General features: G+C 48.3%; 2 protein-coding genes across 3 annotated transcripts in view; both read right to left on the bottom strand.

Moving 5' to 3' along the window:
• chsy1 (chondroitin sulfate synthase 1) overlaps positions 1-12,319 on the bottom strand; it is a 29,753-nt gene extending 17,434 nt beyond the window's left edge. Inside the window, exons 1-2 of the mRNA XM_023813922.2 lie at positions 11,679-12,319; positions 9,113-9,608 (exon numbers count right to left, since the gene is read on the bottom strand). Of these exons, the coding sequence (XP_023669690.2) occupies positions 9,113-9,608; positions 11,679-11,974 (792 nt within the window). The 5' untranslated portion in view covers positions 11,975-12,319. The remainder of the gene's footprint in view (positions 1-9,112; positions 9,609-11,678) is intronic.
• A 598-nt stretch (positions 12,320-12,917) lies between these two features.
• On the bottom strand, positions 12,918-16,779 carry selenos (selenoprotein S). Of its 2 annotated transcripts, XM_072717902.1 has the most exons (7): positions 16,547-16,779; positions 15,541-15,579; positions 15,012-15,143; positions 14,829-14,935; positions 14,492-14,581; positions 14,232-14,298; positions 12,918-13,828 (listed from the first exon to the last, which is right to left on the bottom strand). In XM_072717902.1, exons 1-7 carry the CDS (start codon positions 16,626-16,628, stop codon positions 13,749-13,751), a joined length of 597 nt encoding a protein of 198 aa, XP_072574003.1. In that variant the 5' UTR covers positions 16,629-16,779; the 3' UTR covers positions 12,918-13,748. The 2 variants fall into 2 exon arrangements, with proteins under 2 accessions (XP_072574003.1, XP_023669767.2); XM_023813999.2 differs by lacking the exon at positions 15,541-15,579 and having other exon boundaries at positions 16,547-16,778.
• Between the last annotated feature and the right edge of the window lie 312 nt (positions 16,780-17,091).

The raw sequence follows: 17,091 nt of genomic DNA, 5'->3' as shown, positions 1-17,091 counted from the left end.
AAAAGAACCCTGAATTAATATGCTGAAGCTCATCTACCAGAGACCTTTGCACAGCGTTGTTCAGTGGTGAGTTCATGTGCAATTCAGTTCCCGTTTTACTAATCGCTGTTCCCTGAAGCCTAGATTTGATCTAGTCTCAAGTTTGGTGGTAAAAGCACTGACATCCCCGAAATAAACTTGACTGAAAAATAATTGCGAAAGTGCTTCTGTATAGTGAAGATGGAAAATCGACAGCAGACAGTTACTGTCAAGTAGGGCTGGGCAGTATGTTAGAGAGGTTGCCAATCATTTTGCTAACGTTAGTGTGCTTGATCATATCTTCCCCTACGGGTCACTTTCGTGAGCCGTCCTTGAAAACTACAACACTCATGCGGCATATTCAGCCACGCGTTTCTGCACCATCCAGACTTCATTCTTCACTCCCAAAACCAGAGTGCCAGGTGTGTGACAGACAGGTCAGTGACGCTGAACTCACAGCAGGCATGGATGACGATTAGGTACATGAAAAGGATGCAGTGTCAACCGTTTGGACGTTTCTCGCTACAGTAAGCAAGAGATGTAAGCTGTCGGAAAACGGCTTCTGCAAGAAAGTGCAAGCAACATGTCCCATCACTTAAAACACCTTATTTTACAACATATTTGCCTTATTATTACGATTGCACTTTTATTTAACACGTTAAGTTCTAGTTTTCTTATTGTTGATTAAATGTATATATTCTGTTCCGTCTGTCACCATGAATTATGTCCTGCATCATAATATAAAGTGGTGTGAACGTCCCTGCTTTACTTAATAAGCACATCTAAATAACTGAATCCCATTTTATAACACAAGATAATGCGAGCTGCAACACACTATTCTTATTCAGGGATCTTCAAAATTTTGCAGGGTTAAAGAATTTTGAATTTTTTCATTAACGAGGTAAAGGTTTAAAAATACCGTGGTATTGAGTTTAGGTCATATCGCCCAGCCCTACTCCCCGGCTTAAGTGGGGGTGTGCAAGGGCACCGAGACCTGAGCGGCAGACACACAGATTTCCCATCTGCTGAGGGCCGAGAGAGACGGAGCGGCAGTCACCGTTTCGTCGTTCCATCGATCGGAACGCGATCACTAGGGCTCAGCGGCCAAGGCGACGCTTCAAGGCCCTCGTCGCAAACGAGCTGCCGCCGTCCCACATGGGCCGCTTCTGCCAGCTGGTGCGACACACTCAGCTACATCCCTCATGCCCCCGAGGAACCGGAGAAGGAAAAGAAGAAAAAAGGAAGCTTGAGTGACCCGAGGAAGTCCGGCTATGGGTGCCGTCTAGCAGCAGAATGAGGCACGGAAGCAGCTAATTTAAACAAAATGTCAGAGTCGTTAACATTCAGGAGGCACCCTGGAGAGAATCCTGGTGGTCTGGTGCAGCAGCCTTCCACGCTGCCCTGTTCGACAGGCGAAACGCTTACAATGTGTTAAGTCAATCAGGAAACCTGTCTCCAGGTGGTCAGATTTCAGCTTGAAAAATCGGGACATTCAAATTAAAAGCATGAAAGTGAGACTTAAACAGTGCTGCTGGGAGAAGTGAAGTGGTTTTTTTAGAAAAAGTGACAGAGGTTGCGTAATGGTGTAACCCTCCCAAACGGAAAATTACAGGGGAAAAACTGAGAACGGTCAAAGATCCGGGAGTCCAAGAAAAGAGCTAATGAAATGGCAATAAGTTGGAAGCAGCCGGTCGGACATGAGAAGCTCCAGGGGCCACGCAGGAGAGCGATGGCAGACTCTCCGAGTCCCTGTCCGTCTTCCCGCTCTGTCGCTTGCTGGTGGTCCGAGGTCACAGAAAGGACACGGGAACGGCGGCCTGGCCATCCTGGGCCAGATCTAGCTTCACGCCATTACACGTAACTTGTGTTCTGCAGGGCGAGGTCAAAATTCAGATTTAATTCCAAAATCCAGCAGCAAACGAGGTCACCATGTAGCCCTGGTACATGCAGACGCTACTGGACCAAGCCGTTTCTGCTCGGATAAGGACCTAGGAGAATGGGTCTGAAAAAACCCACCTACAGCTTTACCCTCATGCGGGATTTCAGGCAGCCCCCACTAAAGGCGCCCTCCCACTGCGGGCCAATCGGCACCGTGCATCACATGGAGTCTGATCTTTCCTTTGCTTTGATAGTCTTCAACTATCTAGCGAGATGAATTGGACTACAAATTAAGTTGCTGAGACCAGAGAACGTTCTTCTGCGTCTATTTGGGCACCTTGCGGGAACATTCACTGAGTCACCGTATCTTCGCTCCATTCCCAGCGGTGATGGGGCATGTAAGACTGGTCTGTATTGTCGAAACGGGGGCCAAGGCATGGACCCCCTACCCTCCTCACACATGTGCGAGCGGGAACAGCCCCCCCCCCACCCCCCCCCTATAATCAATCAATCTTTTTCATGAACACTGCCGCCATCCACTGGCCGGAGTGACACCTCCAGATGTTGCTGACCGAGCAGCTAAGCACACAAGCCAGCTCAGTATTGCCAGCTGAATGTTTAAACAGCACCCAGGAACAGCCAATTAAAGCAGCTGGAACAAATCATGGGAATGGGGGCACGCGGACGTCGCTAGGGCGGCCAAGCAGAGGTCCGGGGTCCGACCTAGAAGCCTGTTGGAGAGACCAGCCTCCCACATGTTTCGTTTAAGATTGGCACTCCAGCTCTCTGCTTCTAAGCACTTAGAAAAACTGCAGATTTTTATACAGATTCCCACAACGTAATGCTAAATTTTCCAGGAATGGAATCCGCGGTGCTGCTGCGGAGATACCCACCCAGTAGCCTAGCTTGGCGTGAAAACGTACAAATGGCGTCTCTCGAGTGTGAGGGAAGAGATGGTGGTCACACCGTCTGACAGGCCCCACCCCTCCGCCCCTCGACCCGCACCTAGGTAGCCTCACCTAGGTAACATGCAGGTGGGCTAACCAACCAAACAGTGATCATCACACACCTGGGAAACTAGATACCATTTAAGGGTTAATGACCCAGCAGGTGTCATCCCCTCGTTTTTTCTCTCTCTCTCTCTCACACACACGTAATTAAAATTTCAAGCCTTACAAGTTTTGACATAAGTTTCCCCAAATCCAGAATAAAGAAAGGTTTCCTTGTGTCTTTCTTAATTAATCATGTCCCTGAAAGACCCCCAGGCTGACACCAGCGGGTTTATGCCAATCCAGAAAGCAGCTCGGGGGGGGAAGCCGGGGGGGGGGCACAGAGGACACACAGACGAATACTGGCTGCGAGACGCTGGGGACACGACGGTTGCCGTGGCGCTGAAGAGGCGCGAGGCCACACAGAAGCGGGGCTGACGCGAGCTGAAAGACCTCCAGCTGCCTCCCCCCCGCTTACTGCCAGACTCGGTGCGGAGTTACTGGGGGGGAGGGAAGAGCGGCCTGCTGGAGGGGCCAGTGGCGGCTGGAGCAGCATGGTGTCACGGGGGGGGGGGCGGGGGGGACTCCGGGAAGACGGCCCTTTGAGGGGGGAGAACTCACACACCGATGAAAAAATGTACGGGGAAGTCAAACAAAAAGCAGGCGACTTTCAGGGACCTTTGCGAAAAGGGGAACTTCATTCTCACCACGAGCATGTGACAAACCACACCCCCCCCCCCCCCGATACAGTGCAAGCGGATGCAGGGGGGCTGCAAAACCGACTCAATAACTCTCAGGCTGGACCAGGCCGCTCACCTTTTAAAGTTACTGCACATATGTGCATCTCCACCGTCTCTCAAAAACTCCCACCATAGATCATTAAAATCACAATGAACTAGCAAAGGCACAGTCCAGTGGGGGGGTGATTTCCCAACAGTCACCGCCGGCCCCTAATTTCCCTGTTAGTGAATCTGAAACCCTCCTTCGCTCTCCATCTTTTTGGGCCATCACACAAACAACTATTTTATTAAAGTCAGGCGCAAAATGGCATCTGAAAACAGCCCTTTCATTCAACCGTGGGAATCTAGTTCGACAAAACTGCAGAGCACATCCAGTGTTGCGCTCCCAACACGGACGAGAGCTCGGCGACACTTAAGTGGCACATCTGCCATCAAACGGGGCTGAGTCCCAATCCAGCCAATCACATGTGAGATAAGAGAGAGGAATTTCCAGGGAAAACGACAGAGGCGATGGCCAGAACGCTGATCCCACATCGGGCCAAGATTCCTGGAGGGCGTTCAGATCAGATAGGGAACAGGAGGCACTCAGTCTGGCCAGTGAGGCGAGGCGAGGCAAGGCGAGGCTGGCCAGGCGCCCAGAGCACGGTGACGGACGCCACCGTGCTGAGTACGCAGCCAGGCCTATGCAGAGCTCCGATGGCTGCTCCTCTCTAAAGAGATCAGGAAGCATATGGTCACTAGGGTCTGTGCGTTAAGGACCTGGCCCAAGCCCCGCCCTCAGCCCCACCCTCAGCCCCGCCCCCAGCCCCGCCCTCCACTTCACACCCAGGGTCATTAGTGGAGGCCACATGCTGCTGACCAACTAACAAGCATGGACACCAGTGTGAGTCACTATAGGACAGGGGGGATATCCCCGCATTCGCTACAGGATGGGGGGGGGGGTATTCCCACATTCACTTCATGCGTTGTGAGCATTTCACCCTGAGCTGAGCTGGGTTGGGGGGGCTGTTGATCAGCTGCCTATTAGCCAGAGATACACAGGCACACAATATACACAATACACACACACAAACCACACAGAATATACACACACACACACACACAGAACACAGCAAATGTTTATATTCATATCTTTGTGGGGACCATCCATTCATTTCTATGGGCAAAACCCTAATCCCAACAACACACCCTTAACCCCTACCCAGCCCGAACCTTAACCATAAGTAACCAAACAAAATACAAAGACTTTTGGTATTTTTAGATTGGATTCACAGATTTACAAAATTGACAGCCTGAAAAATGTACCCACAGGCAAAAAGTAACATTTGGTTCCCACAATGTGGGATGGACGGGCAGACGGACAGACAGACAGGATTTGCCATTCATCACCAGGCTCCATCGCCCTGGCATTCCTCAGGGAATGTAGAGCCAGCTAGAGATTATTACTGAGTCAGGGAAAAGGAGGTCAAAATTGGGGGGGGGGGGGACTGTAAAAATGGGTCCATTCTTCTCATTTTAAGCGAAATGCAACTATTTCCATTTAAGACCATCATGTCCACGGTCCGGCTCTGCTCTGGGGGGGGGGGGGAGTCTGGACCGCCATCCCGTCCAGAGGGGACCCTCACCTTACTGCTGTGTCCTTGCTCAGGATAAATGGCCAGATGATAGATAGATGGATGGATGGATGGATGGATGCCCAGGGTCATTACTGGGCAGTTGGGGAGGGAGTGTAAGTTACTCACCTGAAGCTGGAGCCTCACAGGGATTCCACAAAACAGATGCTCCAATTGCACAAATGCATCTTCACCCTACATAACAGAAACGTCAGCCCCCCCGGCCAACGCAGGCGCTCTACAATACACCAGGAAAAGGATGAGCAAAGGCCCCAGCACGAGTCTGCATGGAAACCACCAGAACACCACAAGACAAGACCAGGCAGGGACCAGGAGGCCGAGGTCAGCTCAGGACAGCCAAGCCGAGTCTGCCACCTTGGGTGAGAGACGCCTCATTCTACGGGCACCAACAGCGGGAAACTCGGCTGTGCCAACAAGCGCCAAGGACTGTATTGAGAATGCGACTCTGAGGGGCATCGGGGGCCCCAATCAAACAGAGGTGGGAAAAAAGGATCCGCAAGACTGACACAAAAGACATCTTGTGTCCGGTTTAACGCGTCACGTGGTTCCACGCTTCAGCCGCACGGGATTCGTCAGGTAGAAGGCAGGAGAACATGCCATCTGACGTGCCGCTAATCCCGCTCCATATTGCTCGCTTATTGGCTTGATCAGGGTCTTTCAACCACTGAGAGCAGCCCCTCTGCTGAAAGGCGGCAGCGTCACGGCCGTTGGACCTTCCCGTCACCCCTGTGGGAAAAGCGAGCAAAGAGCCTGCCGCTTTCACAGAAGAAATGAGCGTCTGACGTCGAGGGCTCAGGCCAAGCCTGGGCTCCTACGATTTAAAAGGCTTTTAGGGACGACGCTTCTGTTTTGTGTCGGGGAGACCACAGGCTGGACCGGTTGTTGCTGTTTATCTGCTTCTCCTCTATGTGACAAACTCATAGGAATTCCTTTTTACCATCATGTGACTAGCCTGAACACTTGGAAACTCTCAGCTATGCTATTGGACTTCCCCTCTGACAGATCATTTATATTTATAACAAAGGGGATTGCCGCTGGACGCTCCATCAAGGACACATCCAAGTGTTAAAACTGTAAGAGCCATTTCAGAGGAGAAACAAAGAAAAAAAACACAACGCCCAAGATAAGGAGGCGAGCTGGACAGCCAGTGACACTGCGAGGAGGAGTCCTGCTTGAAAGGCAGGGTCCAGCAGAACCAGGAATGGGAATCCATCAATTACACACATCCGGCAGACACTCAGAGACTGACCAGAGCGAGTCCGAGTCACCCTGGGTTACCGGGTGAACTAAAGCACGCTTGGCCAGCCGGCTGGGCCGGACCGCAGATCAGACCGTCACCGTCACGGTCGGGCCGCTTGGGAGAACGGGGTAGGAATGCAAGATCACACGCCACACGGAGGACGGCAGCGGACTTTCAGGCAAATCTGAGAGGCTTTGCTGACAAACTGAGGGTGAGGAAAACCTCACAGGCCCTGCAAGCGATGGTGACTGGGAGTGTCCTTCATCTAGGGCAGTGTGGCAAGATCAGACCCAGCTAAAGACCACCACAGTGCTGGAGGCCTTTCAGATGAGCCCAGGAGCTGAGCTCTAAACAAACAACCCCCCCCCCCCCCCCCCCGACAGGACCAAAACCAAATAAACCCCCAAACACACCCCTGAGCGCAATGCAAACTACAGGTCTCCACAAATTCCAGACAGAAATACATTTGTGTCACACGGCCCACAGAGCTGTGGTACAGACAGTGGCAGTAACCCCATTTGGATAAAAAGCGGAAAAAAACGAGGACCCTGTGACACGTTGGGGGGGGGGGGAGGGGGAGTGACAGGAGCATCGGCACTCCTAGTGGCCAAAACCCCAAAGCTTTCTGGGAAATGGCAAATAGAAACCAAACAATAGAGTCCCAGAGACCATTCCCAGGGGAAGGAAGAGATCGGATATGACAGCCACAGAGAGCATGTTTGAAAAAGGACAACAATAACGACGTGATGATAAATCATGACAGCTGTCTAACAATCTGAAGACAGGCTCATGTGCACACGTGGGGGGGGGGGGGCTCAAAGGATATCAAGTGAACAGCGAGTCGCTGATTAGAGAGACCCAGTGTCTTTCTAATCTGCTTCATTCTTTTCTAGAGAAACTTCAATTACTTTTAAAAAGCTTAATTTAATATACCGAAATGAATGACACAGCATCACCACCAAACATTTTAGCACCATCCGCCGTTGCCATAGCAGCAGTGCTGGTCACCTCCACAGAAACCCCGACTTCGATCGCAGCCTGAAGGCGAAAGGGCCGCAGCCCAGATACCGGTCTGGAAACAGCTGGACGGCACAATCTGTTTCAAGGGGAACACATGTGTATGATTTTATAGGGAGTCGAGGCCCAGCTCCCGTGTCAGGGAAGCGAGGAACCTGTAAATCTGACAGCAGCATTTTTCATAAGAGCCTTTGGGAGATGGTCGTCTTCGTCCTGCTCAAATTCAGCTCAAGGTTTAATTACAGAGGAGCCGCGACTCGACTCTTGGCACACGTCTTCAAACGTGGTCTACGCAGTTTTGCTTCACCCCGTCAGTGGGTTTGAGCGGCGTGGGCCCAGCAACCAGGGGGGGCCGTGTGACCTCAATGGAAAATGACACCCCCTCCGCCAACAGGGAGACCCCGATAAGAGAGCCAGACCGCACCAGCACCCACAGGATCGGAGGCGGCACTTCTGATAAGACGCAGAGAATCACAGCTTCTTTCCACCAAGGAGGTGCAGTGAGCCGTTCTGTCGCGACCCTTAGCCCCCCCTTCCCCCCCACGGCCCACACGCCTTCCTTAAAGTCATCAGGAGGATTTACAGCCCTGTCATCCACTGTGGGAGCCGTTAATCCAGGCAGGTAGAGGTCACATACCAAAATGGATGTCATTTATCGACAATGTTAAAGGATCAACAACCAATCCTGGTGTCGACGTCTAGCCAGAGCTGAATGTCCTGAAAGACCTTAAACTTTTCTGCAAAGTCATGCCTGACTCATTCAATTACCAGGGACACATCACCTTATAGGGGATTCAATAATAAAAAAAAAAAAGCAGAACAAAAATATCAATGAAAATTGTTTGTTGGAATTCATCTGCATAAAGGACGCGGGCAGAGGATATGAGCAGGTCTATCACACTCCCACTGGGGATTGCAGGCTAAAAGCCTCTTTTTTAGAATGATCTACATTAGAAAGCAATGGAGCAGAACATGCAAGCGAAAAAAAAAACGACTTAAACGTTGTCTCTTCAGAGAAACACCAGAGACTCCTGGTATGCAGATTAAAACACAAACGCTGTACACAAACACGGCTTAGCACCCTGCACATTCAGACATTTAGAAGATATAAAACATTAGACAAAAACTCATCGCACACAAATTTTGCTGCTGAATCATCCCTAAAGAACCAATAAAATTGCAGAACTCCGCCCCCCAGGCCTCAACAAACCAATCACATATTGTTTCACTATCTGAAGCTCTGCACCAATGCGTTTCACACAGTTTCAACTGCGCTCCATATTTCCGTAACGATTTTAATCGAGATGACGGCGGCGAGCCAGCTAATGTGCTGTGACATTTTCGTTTGCGAGAGGAAATTAACGAGATGAGATTAGAGCGCTCGCTGACAGGGAGTCTTTGAGGCGTGTCTGTTTAAACAGCCCAAGAATCCCTGGAACTTCATTGATGGGTATGGGAGACAAAGACTGAATCATTCTTCATAAAATTGTATTGGTTTGCATTAAATTATTTGTAGGTCATTTTTTATGATTCACCACATTCTGGGCATGGGTGTAATGGGTGCCCCCCCCCTTTAAAAAGGAGCTTAGCCATTACCTCATAGGACCAGACACACTGGACACCAGCGAACCTCCGCACGCAGCGTCCCACCTCCACGTCCTCGTGGGTGGTGTACATCTCCTGCAGGCACTGGCGGATGTGGGGCGCCATGCGTCGCAGCACCTCCCGGCTCATGATCACCCCCGGGCCACCCATGCAGAAGTTCTCTCCGGGCTCCAGGGCCAGCTTGCCCAGCTCGTCGCGGGCGCCCATGCCCGTTTGGCCCAGGTAGATGGCCTCGCTACTATTCAAGCTCCGCAGAAAGGCCTCCAGCCGGTCGCCCTTGACGTAGACGTCGTCGTCCGCCCGCATGAACCACTCGAACTGCTCCAGGTAGTGGTCGTGCATGTACTTGAGCATCATGAAGGACTTCTTCTGTGGCGGGTACGAGTCGTCCACGTTCTTCAGCGTCACGATGGGGATAGGGATGGAGGTGTCAGAGCCCTCGCTGGAGAAGAACTCGACCTTCCCCGGGATGGTCTGGGCCCATGTCCTGCATGGGCGAAGCACACGATGTATTAGCCAAATAAATAATAATAATAATAATAATAATAATTAAAAAAAAAGTCAAGAGTACAGTTCAAGTAGACAAAAAGAACACCTGAGCCATTAAAAGTAAAAAAAAAAAACTGCAGAAATTAATGCGACATCAGTATCTGATACACAGCAGAAACCCTTCTAAAGGAATTAAAGGTATACACACAGCATCCATATTTCATTATCAGCGAACCACAAGACCAACAATAAATTTCAGGTTACTAGAGACATCAAATTAGATTCAACAAACCCCAGCTTTGACCAGCCGGCCGCCAGTGTACTCGAGGTTTTTTTGTAGGAATACACAATAGCCCAGTAGCTCCGCAGATGGCAGCTCTCGCTTTCTCCTGCAGGAAACGCATTAAGGTCTCCCTGAAGGCTGTCTGCACAAAGCGATGTCGCTGTATGGGCACAGCGCTTTGTTCCCAGAGCAATACTTAATCTCACAGAACTCTCCTTAAGGCCTCCGCCAAGTCCTCTATAAGGAGTCTGGGCCGAGCTGAAGTCAGCTGTGAATGATATTAGTATTAAAACACGCCAGCCATTTCCACGTGCGCAATTACTTGCGATTCTAACGCCCAGACTGTGCAGGAAACCAGCTAAACAAACACACACTTTTGTCAGTTGTGCACCGATATGGAAATTCTGAAGGATTCTAATAACCGATATATTTTCCTCTAATATCGCCAATACTGATAACCCCAGAGTGGGGGGGGAGATTGGGTGTGTGAAAATCGCCACTGCTGATTGGCATGACGACGTTACATTGTCTTTTATTCTTAGGAAAATGAAAGACAGACCGGCTGGCCAGATTTAAAGCCCGTCTGGCGGCCGGTACTTTCTGAGGCCGCTTCCGAATGGGTTCCGTTATCTGACGGGTCATGCAGCCTTTAAACCAACAAGGGACTCGATTTCTTGCGCATTTTCAAAACCACACAATCGATCCCACATGCATTTTAATACTTGTACTACAGAGAATGGCTGATCATCCAATGCAAAATTCGCCTTTATTTTTATAGTTATGCAACTACTTTACTTTTAGCTGTGGGGTTGTTCACTTTGAATACTGACATAAGTTTTAGTATCGGCCGGCAATATCGGTCAAGACTGACACATCAGACCAATACCTATATCACGATTGTTAACAAATATCGACCGATTACTGTATGTTAACGGATACATCCTGCATCTCTAGTCCTATTTAACGAAGATGGTGAAAGTCTTCTGTAGGAAGACGGTAACTAACCACACAACGCATGGCGTAACACAACACCTTTGTGATATACAAGTCACCATGTATATGGGCTACTTGCTGATTCTGTTACTACAGGACATTTAACAATAGACTGACCTTCATTAGTCCCGGTAAACCTGGAAAAGCTCCAACACCAAGTAGCCAATAGATAGTTCTGCATGTATCCTGCTGACTTTGAATTATTAAATTTGTATGTCAATCACGTCTCTCATAGGGACCAATTAAAAAAAAACTGTGCGTCTCAGAGAGCAAGAACAATGATAACCATCCGAGTAAGTAAACCCCATTTATTCTTATCAAGTTATTCAACAGTTCAATCACTCTTCACTGTCAATGTGCCTATTTGAACCCATAGTCTGCTGACATGCTGTAAGAAGGGGTTTCTCTGCCGGCTCCAGACACTGGACAACCAGATGAAGAATAAGGACCAAAGGAGAGAGCAGCAGAGCTGGACCAGTCAGGCGGGCAACGATCCAAGTCAAACCGAACCAATGAACATAAATGACAGCTAAACCGGACCGGCTGAGAGAGAGACCGGGGAACAGCAAAACGAGACCTATTAACAGAACCGGACCGGGGGACCTGTCAACCAACAAGTTCGCCTCACACAATAAAACCGAGAACAAGGTAAAAGATCCACGTTTTTCTTTATTTTTAAGTTGTAGACCTAATTTTTTAAAGGGCTGTATCAGACATCCCTCGCTCATAGGATCGACACTAAAATAAGGCAGAGAAGGGCAGGACACTCCTTTATCGGGACCGGGAGCGTACCTGTGAGCCGCTACAGCCCGGCTTTTCAGGTACTTCTGGGCGGTCATGACTCCGATGAAGAGGAAGCCGGAGGCGGCGAGCGGCTTGGCGGCGTCCTGCTCATCCCCGCGGAGCCCGTCGACCCAGCGTACCCTGGCCACGCCGCGCATCCCGCAGCCGCCGGCGCCCGCCTTGCGGTTGTGAGCCGCCTTCTTCAGCTCCGTGGCCCTGGGTAAAATGAGCCTGGAAGCCAGGATGAAGCCGAGGATCAGACCTAGCAGCACACTGAACCACGCTCTTCGGCTTCGACCTGCCATCGCCCACAACTTAACCAACTGACGTCCTTGAATGATACGACGCGGCAGCCTCCCGATAAGTCGGCTCGTCCGTAGCCTGCCACCGCTCCTGATGGGGTCCGCTGCCTACGTAGCAACACGCCCGTCTCCATACAACCACCACCTAGAGCGTCCGCCTCATGTCACTCCTCCGATCATTAAGCGGAGAGCTAAATTCAGTGACAGAGCCCAGAAAAATGCGATCGGGATCGTAACGGTCTTAATCTCATGAGCAACCCCTCCATTCCTACCGCCTACATTGCCATAGTAAGAACATCACGGCTGCCTTACAGCAACGCGGCTTTAACCGTAAAGTTTGACCCAATGAGGTCACCGTTACATGCCTCTGATTGGCTACTTACCGTGATGACGTCTCTGCCCAATCCCTCCCCCGCGAAGACAATTCTTTAAGTCCGTAGCACATTTTATATGATTTAACGTTTAAGACAGTACGTACTTACAATGGAGCATATGAAGAATGCAGTTCTTACATGAAAACAAACGACAGCCAAAGGATGTGGAGCCCCTTACCATTACTTGAGACCGGCTTTATGCTATGGCATTCTATTCCAAATAAATTATAGTCTACATCTCCAGATAAATTTTAAAGTGTCATGAACAGCATTCTCGATTTCAAAACTGGTCGATAAACTATTTATACATAAAAACATGAATTCTGTTTAAAGACGTCGGCAAATATGCCAGAATTACCCAAATTAAATTGTAAATAAATGCCAATTCGTACAAAGCCGGTGACGACAAAAAATTTTTTACAACACACCACTGCCGCCTAGCGACCTTAACTGTCCAGTGTATGGTACCAATAAACCATTACATTCATGAACTGTTTTTAATTGAGTCAAGAAATGCTATCGGTCAAATCCCAGTTATTTAAAAAAAATAAAACAGACATGGTACCAAATGCTTTGTGAAACAACTTTTTATTACAACAAAAATTGTTTTCATACAGTTCAGGGGTAGGGAGCAGTTTATCATGGAACTATACACACCCATACGCAAGTGCAGCAGACAAGCATGAAAGGAAATAATCCTTCAGCATCTGCAGAATCGACTTCTTTCAACTACTTGCATTGTTTCAATAATTCTGAGGCAACATTCACACCTTGCACTGTAGTAAGCTTCTCTCACCATACAGGTATTGTTTGCTCTAATACGGTATGCTCGATTCCTTCAACAGACATTTCAAAAAGTATGGGAGGAGGATCTAACACACAATTCCTCTGAAAAAAATCAGCCACCCTCACTGGCCAAGCAGCCATTTATAAGGAAGGCTTCATTGGAAGCTGTCAGTCTCGAAAGGTCACCCAGCGTATTCCTCATTCAGATGCTCAGAAGCCAAAAATATCTAAGTTTACAATCAGGAGCACTGTTCACCTGCTCCAATTATATGCATCACAGTCTTATCTGTGCCAAGACAAAGGGATTAGAAATGCCAACTGCTTAATATGCAATTTCTAAGACAAACAAGTGACATACACAAACCTGCTTGAGAAGTAACAGAAGTACATTTAAAGCAAAGAAGAATTTTCAAAAGGTTCTAATTCATTCAAAGACAGTTCAGAAATTACAGCTAATGACAGGTGTGGCATCCAGTTATCTGGTTAAGCAAGACTGGTTTGGAAAATCAGCATAGGGCCCATTCTGATGGCTGGCAGCTTAATTTCAGTTGACCTTTGTGTGCTCTGGAGCTGGGTCAGAGGTCACTCTTGCAGTGGCGCTCTGACCTCCTTTAACCTCACCCACCAGACGTGGGCCCTCTTCTTCCTGATCGCCACGAACAGCTTCCTCCACCATCACCAGTCATGGGATTGTATCCTGCAACATAGCATTGATGTTAATATAGTCAGTACTCTAAAGAATTGTTGGGTGTTTCCCAATCCGGTCCTCGGGGGAACCACAGACAATCCACATATTTGCTCCCTCCCAGCTACCGAAGCAAAATTGTGGACTGTCTGGCAAGGAGCAAAAATGTGGAACGGCTGTGGGAAACACTGCCTTAGAGCAGTGTTTCCCAATCCGGTCCTCGGGGAACCCCAGACAGTCCATGACTTTGCTTCCTCTCAGCTCTCAGCACACCTGTGCCAGGTATTCGGTGTTCCTGATTGGCTGGGAGCTGGGAGGGAGCAAAAATGTGGACATTCCAGGGTTCTCCGAGGACTAGGTTGGGAAACACTGCCTTAGAGGGTTAAGACTAGAGACTGCAGGGATGGGGACTTACCACTTCGTAACGGTTTCAAATTCCTCTTTGATTTGACTTCCATCGATGAGCTGGTTCCTTCATTATTCTGCAACATTTCATTAGGCATTTTTACCCATTATCCAGAGATTTGGTACATTTTACATTCATGTGTAAACAACTGGCCACTGGCACAATGTCTTACACATCTTGTAGGTTTTAAACATGGTAGTATCTCTGTCCAACACCTTCAACACTATTCCAGAAGCACTTTATAAATCAAAGCAGAAACAAGCTCTTACGTCTGCAGCCTCCGCACTGCTCTTGTAACTCTTCCCTTCCTTCATGCTGTCCCACATTTCAATTTTCTGTTTTCTTTTGTCTTCTTCAGCCTAAAAGAAATACCATTTTACACCTAGAAACATTAATCTGACCAATCTGGGTAATGACTAGCATATTCATGCAGCATACATTTACTGTTTGCAGAGGAAGGAAGTAGGTTCGTAAAGTTTGGAGTGTCAAATAAAAGATTTGAGCTAAGAAAAGGACTCGTCCAGCACGTTTGTAAAATATGTCAAACATGCACACAGTTGTATATAAAATTGAATCCCTTATGAAAAAGCAGGTGATCATACACACTTTCTGCTTCCTCTCTTTGTACTGCTCAGCTTTGGCATCCAACTCGTCCTGCATCTTTTGACGCGATGCTTCCAAGGCCTCCTGGCGTCTCACCACAGAAGTAGCATCTGGGAGGACAAAGTACCATGTTTACCATGTTACAGATGAAAGAGAGAAAGTGACTTTTATAAGTACAAAACGGACCTTTCACATTTTCCGGGGAGGATCTGCTTGGTGACTGGTTGGGTCTCCGCTTCCTAAACTCCTGGATGAGCAGGAAGACGCCCACACAGATGAACAGGAGGTACCAGCCATACTCGGCGAGAAAGGCTCCCACTGTGGACACACATACGATGCAATACACTTACATTACGATACATAATTTCAGAAAGACTGCACAAACGGTGGGTTGTTCAGGGAGTTACAAATCCATGGCCACGTTTCAAATGCCGGAGTTACGTGGTAATCCTGTTAATTGGTGACAAGCGTTCACGTGCTAATGTTTACGTATCCTTGCAGATGTGTGATGGCAGATTAATCAATTTAGGAAAAGTGAAATAAAAGTGTAAATATTCATAATTGCCCATGCATATACTTCAGGTTAGTTGAAGACCAATCTTTTTTTCATAAGGGATTCAATGTTATATTCATCGCCTGCTAGATAACCTTTACAACTGCATGCATGTTTGATATATTTTAGAAACGTGCAGGAAAAGTCCTTTTCTTACCGCACCTGACGAACAATAAACCTGATTCTGAACCTGCTTTCGTCCTGCAAAAATAAGTGATTGTATGCTGCGTGAACGCGCTAGTCACCAGTAAACAGGAGCACCCTTTGAACAACAACACCGGGTTATAGACAGAGTAATTATACCTCTTTTGGGCCCTTAATTACAATTGTTGTAGGGACTCTGCTATCTGATCTTTACATGTACGTCGATTTGGACTCGAGCTTCTGCTTATTAAGTAAATACAAATGATATGCAATAACTTAAAGCGACAGTGTCGCGCGGTGGATTTATGCAGCGCCAGGGCCAGACATTAAGGTTTTACTCATGAAAAGGTTGTAAGCCATGATATCAGGCGGTTAAAAATACTGGTCATTTAGTAAAGCACGTAGTAACTTGCAAGAGCTTAACAGGTGTTATGCCGAAAAAGGCATCCCTGCCGTAGAATGCATGCCTGTCTCTAAATGACCGATTGGTCGCTGATCTGAAACGAGTTGAGGTACTTTGTCGAGTAAGGCTATCGTAGTGCTAATCAATAGCCCCAAAAAATCCGTAGAACTGTAACCCTAACCCCCAAAAAACCCCAAAAAACTCTAAAACCCTAACCCCCAAATCCCCCCTAAAACCTAACCCAAACCCCCAAAACACCCCTAAAACCCTAACCCCTAAAAAAAACCCTGACCCCCAAAAAACCATTAAAAGCTCAACTCGTCGGAACACCGGCATGCATTCTAAGGCAGGAATGCCTTTTTCGGCATAACACCGGCGTGTCGCTAGCATTAAAAGTAACTTTTCCACAGTTAGTTTCGGTTTCTCGGCCTGATAACTAGGCCTTGCTCGCATCGGCTAACAGTGTAGCATTTAGCACGCATTCACACGGCACAAACAGAAAAACACATAAATCCCGAAGGTAGACGTAGTGCTTTAAGGCGACTAAATAGCAAGGCGAGTCCGCAAGTAAGCCCTTCGGGGCCAGCGTGTGGCTGGCCGGGCCTGTATCGGATAGACTACCCGCTGGCAGTAAGAAGCTCAGATCCTGGTTTTCCAAAGTCGTCTCTGTTCGGATATTTGTCAGCGTCTCATCAGTCTCCATTTCGGAAAAAAAAAAATTATAATAATAATAAAAATTAAACCCCGACAGGGAGGCGTGGGTGCAGTAATTGTTATGTAGCCGTCGAGCTGTTTTCCCCCAGCTGTCAAACGGACCCCACTCTTCAGCCAATCATAGAGGGCGGTGACGTGGCGCGATCAAAAGGCACGAAGACGTCGCCCCGCAAGCTGACGTCAAGGCGCTTTTACGTGTATACGTACGTGCACCTTCAAATTGTGATTTAAAACAGTGGTTCCCAACCCTTTTCATGTTAGAGCCCCCCAAGAGACATGCTGCAGGCTGAGGACCTACTACCCACCCCCATCCAAAAAATGCCATATGCATATCTTATCGACTACTATATAGTCCTATTACCTGTTAAGTGCATGTAATAAAACTATATAAAATAAGCCGCTTTCCTTTTAAAAAATACTCGTTGATTTGATGTCACTGGGGGAATTTATTG

The sequence above is a fragment of the Paramormyrops kingsleyae genome, chromosome 11 (genome assembly GCF_048594095.1).
Source record: "Paramormyrops kingsleyae isolate MSU_618 chromosome 11, PKINGS_0.4, whole genome shotgun sequence".
In the NCBI taxonomy this organism is placed as follows: Eukaryota; Metazoa; Chordata; class Actinopteri; order Osteoglossiformes; family Mormyridae; genus Paramormyrops; species Paramormyrops kingsleyae.
Note: the sequence above shows the minus strand (reverse complement) of the source record. Positions and strands in the feature narration are given on the sequence as shown.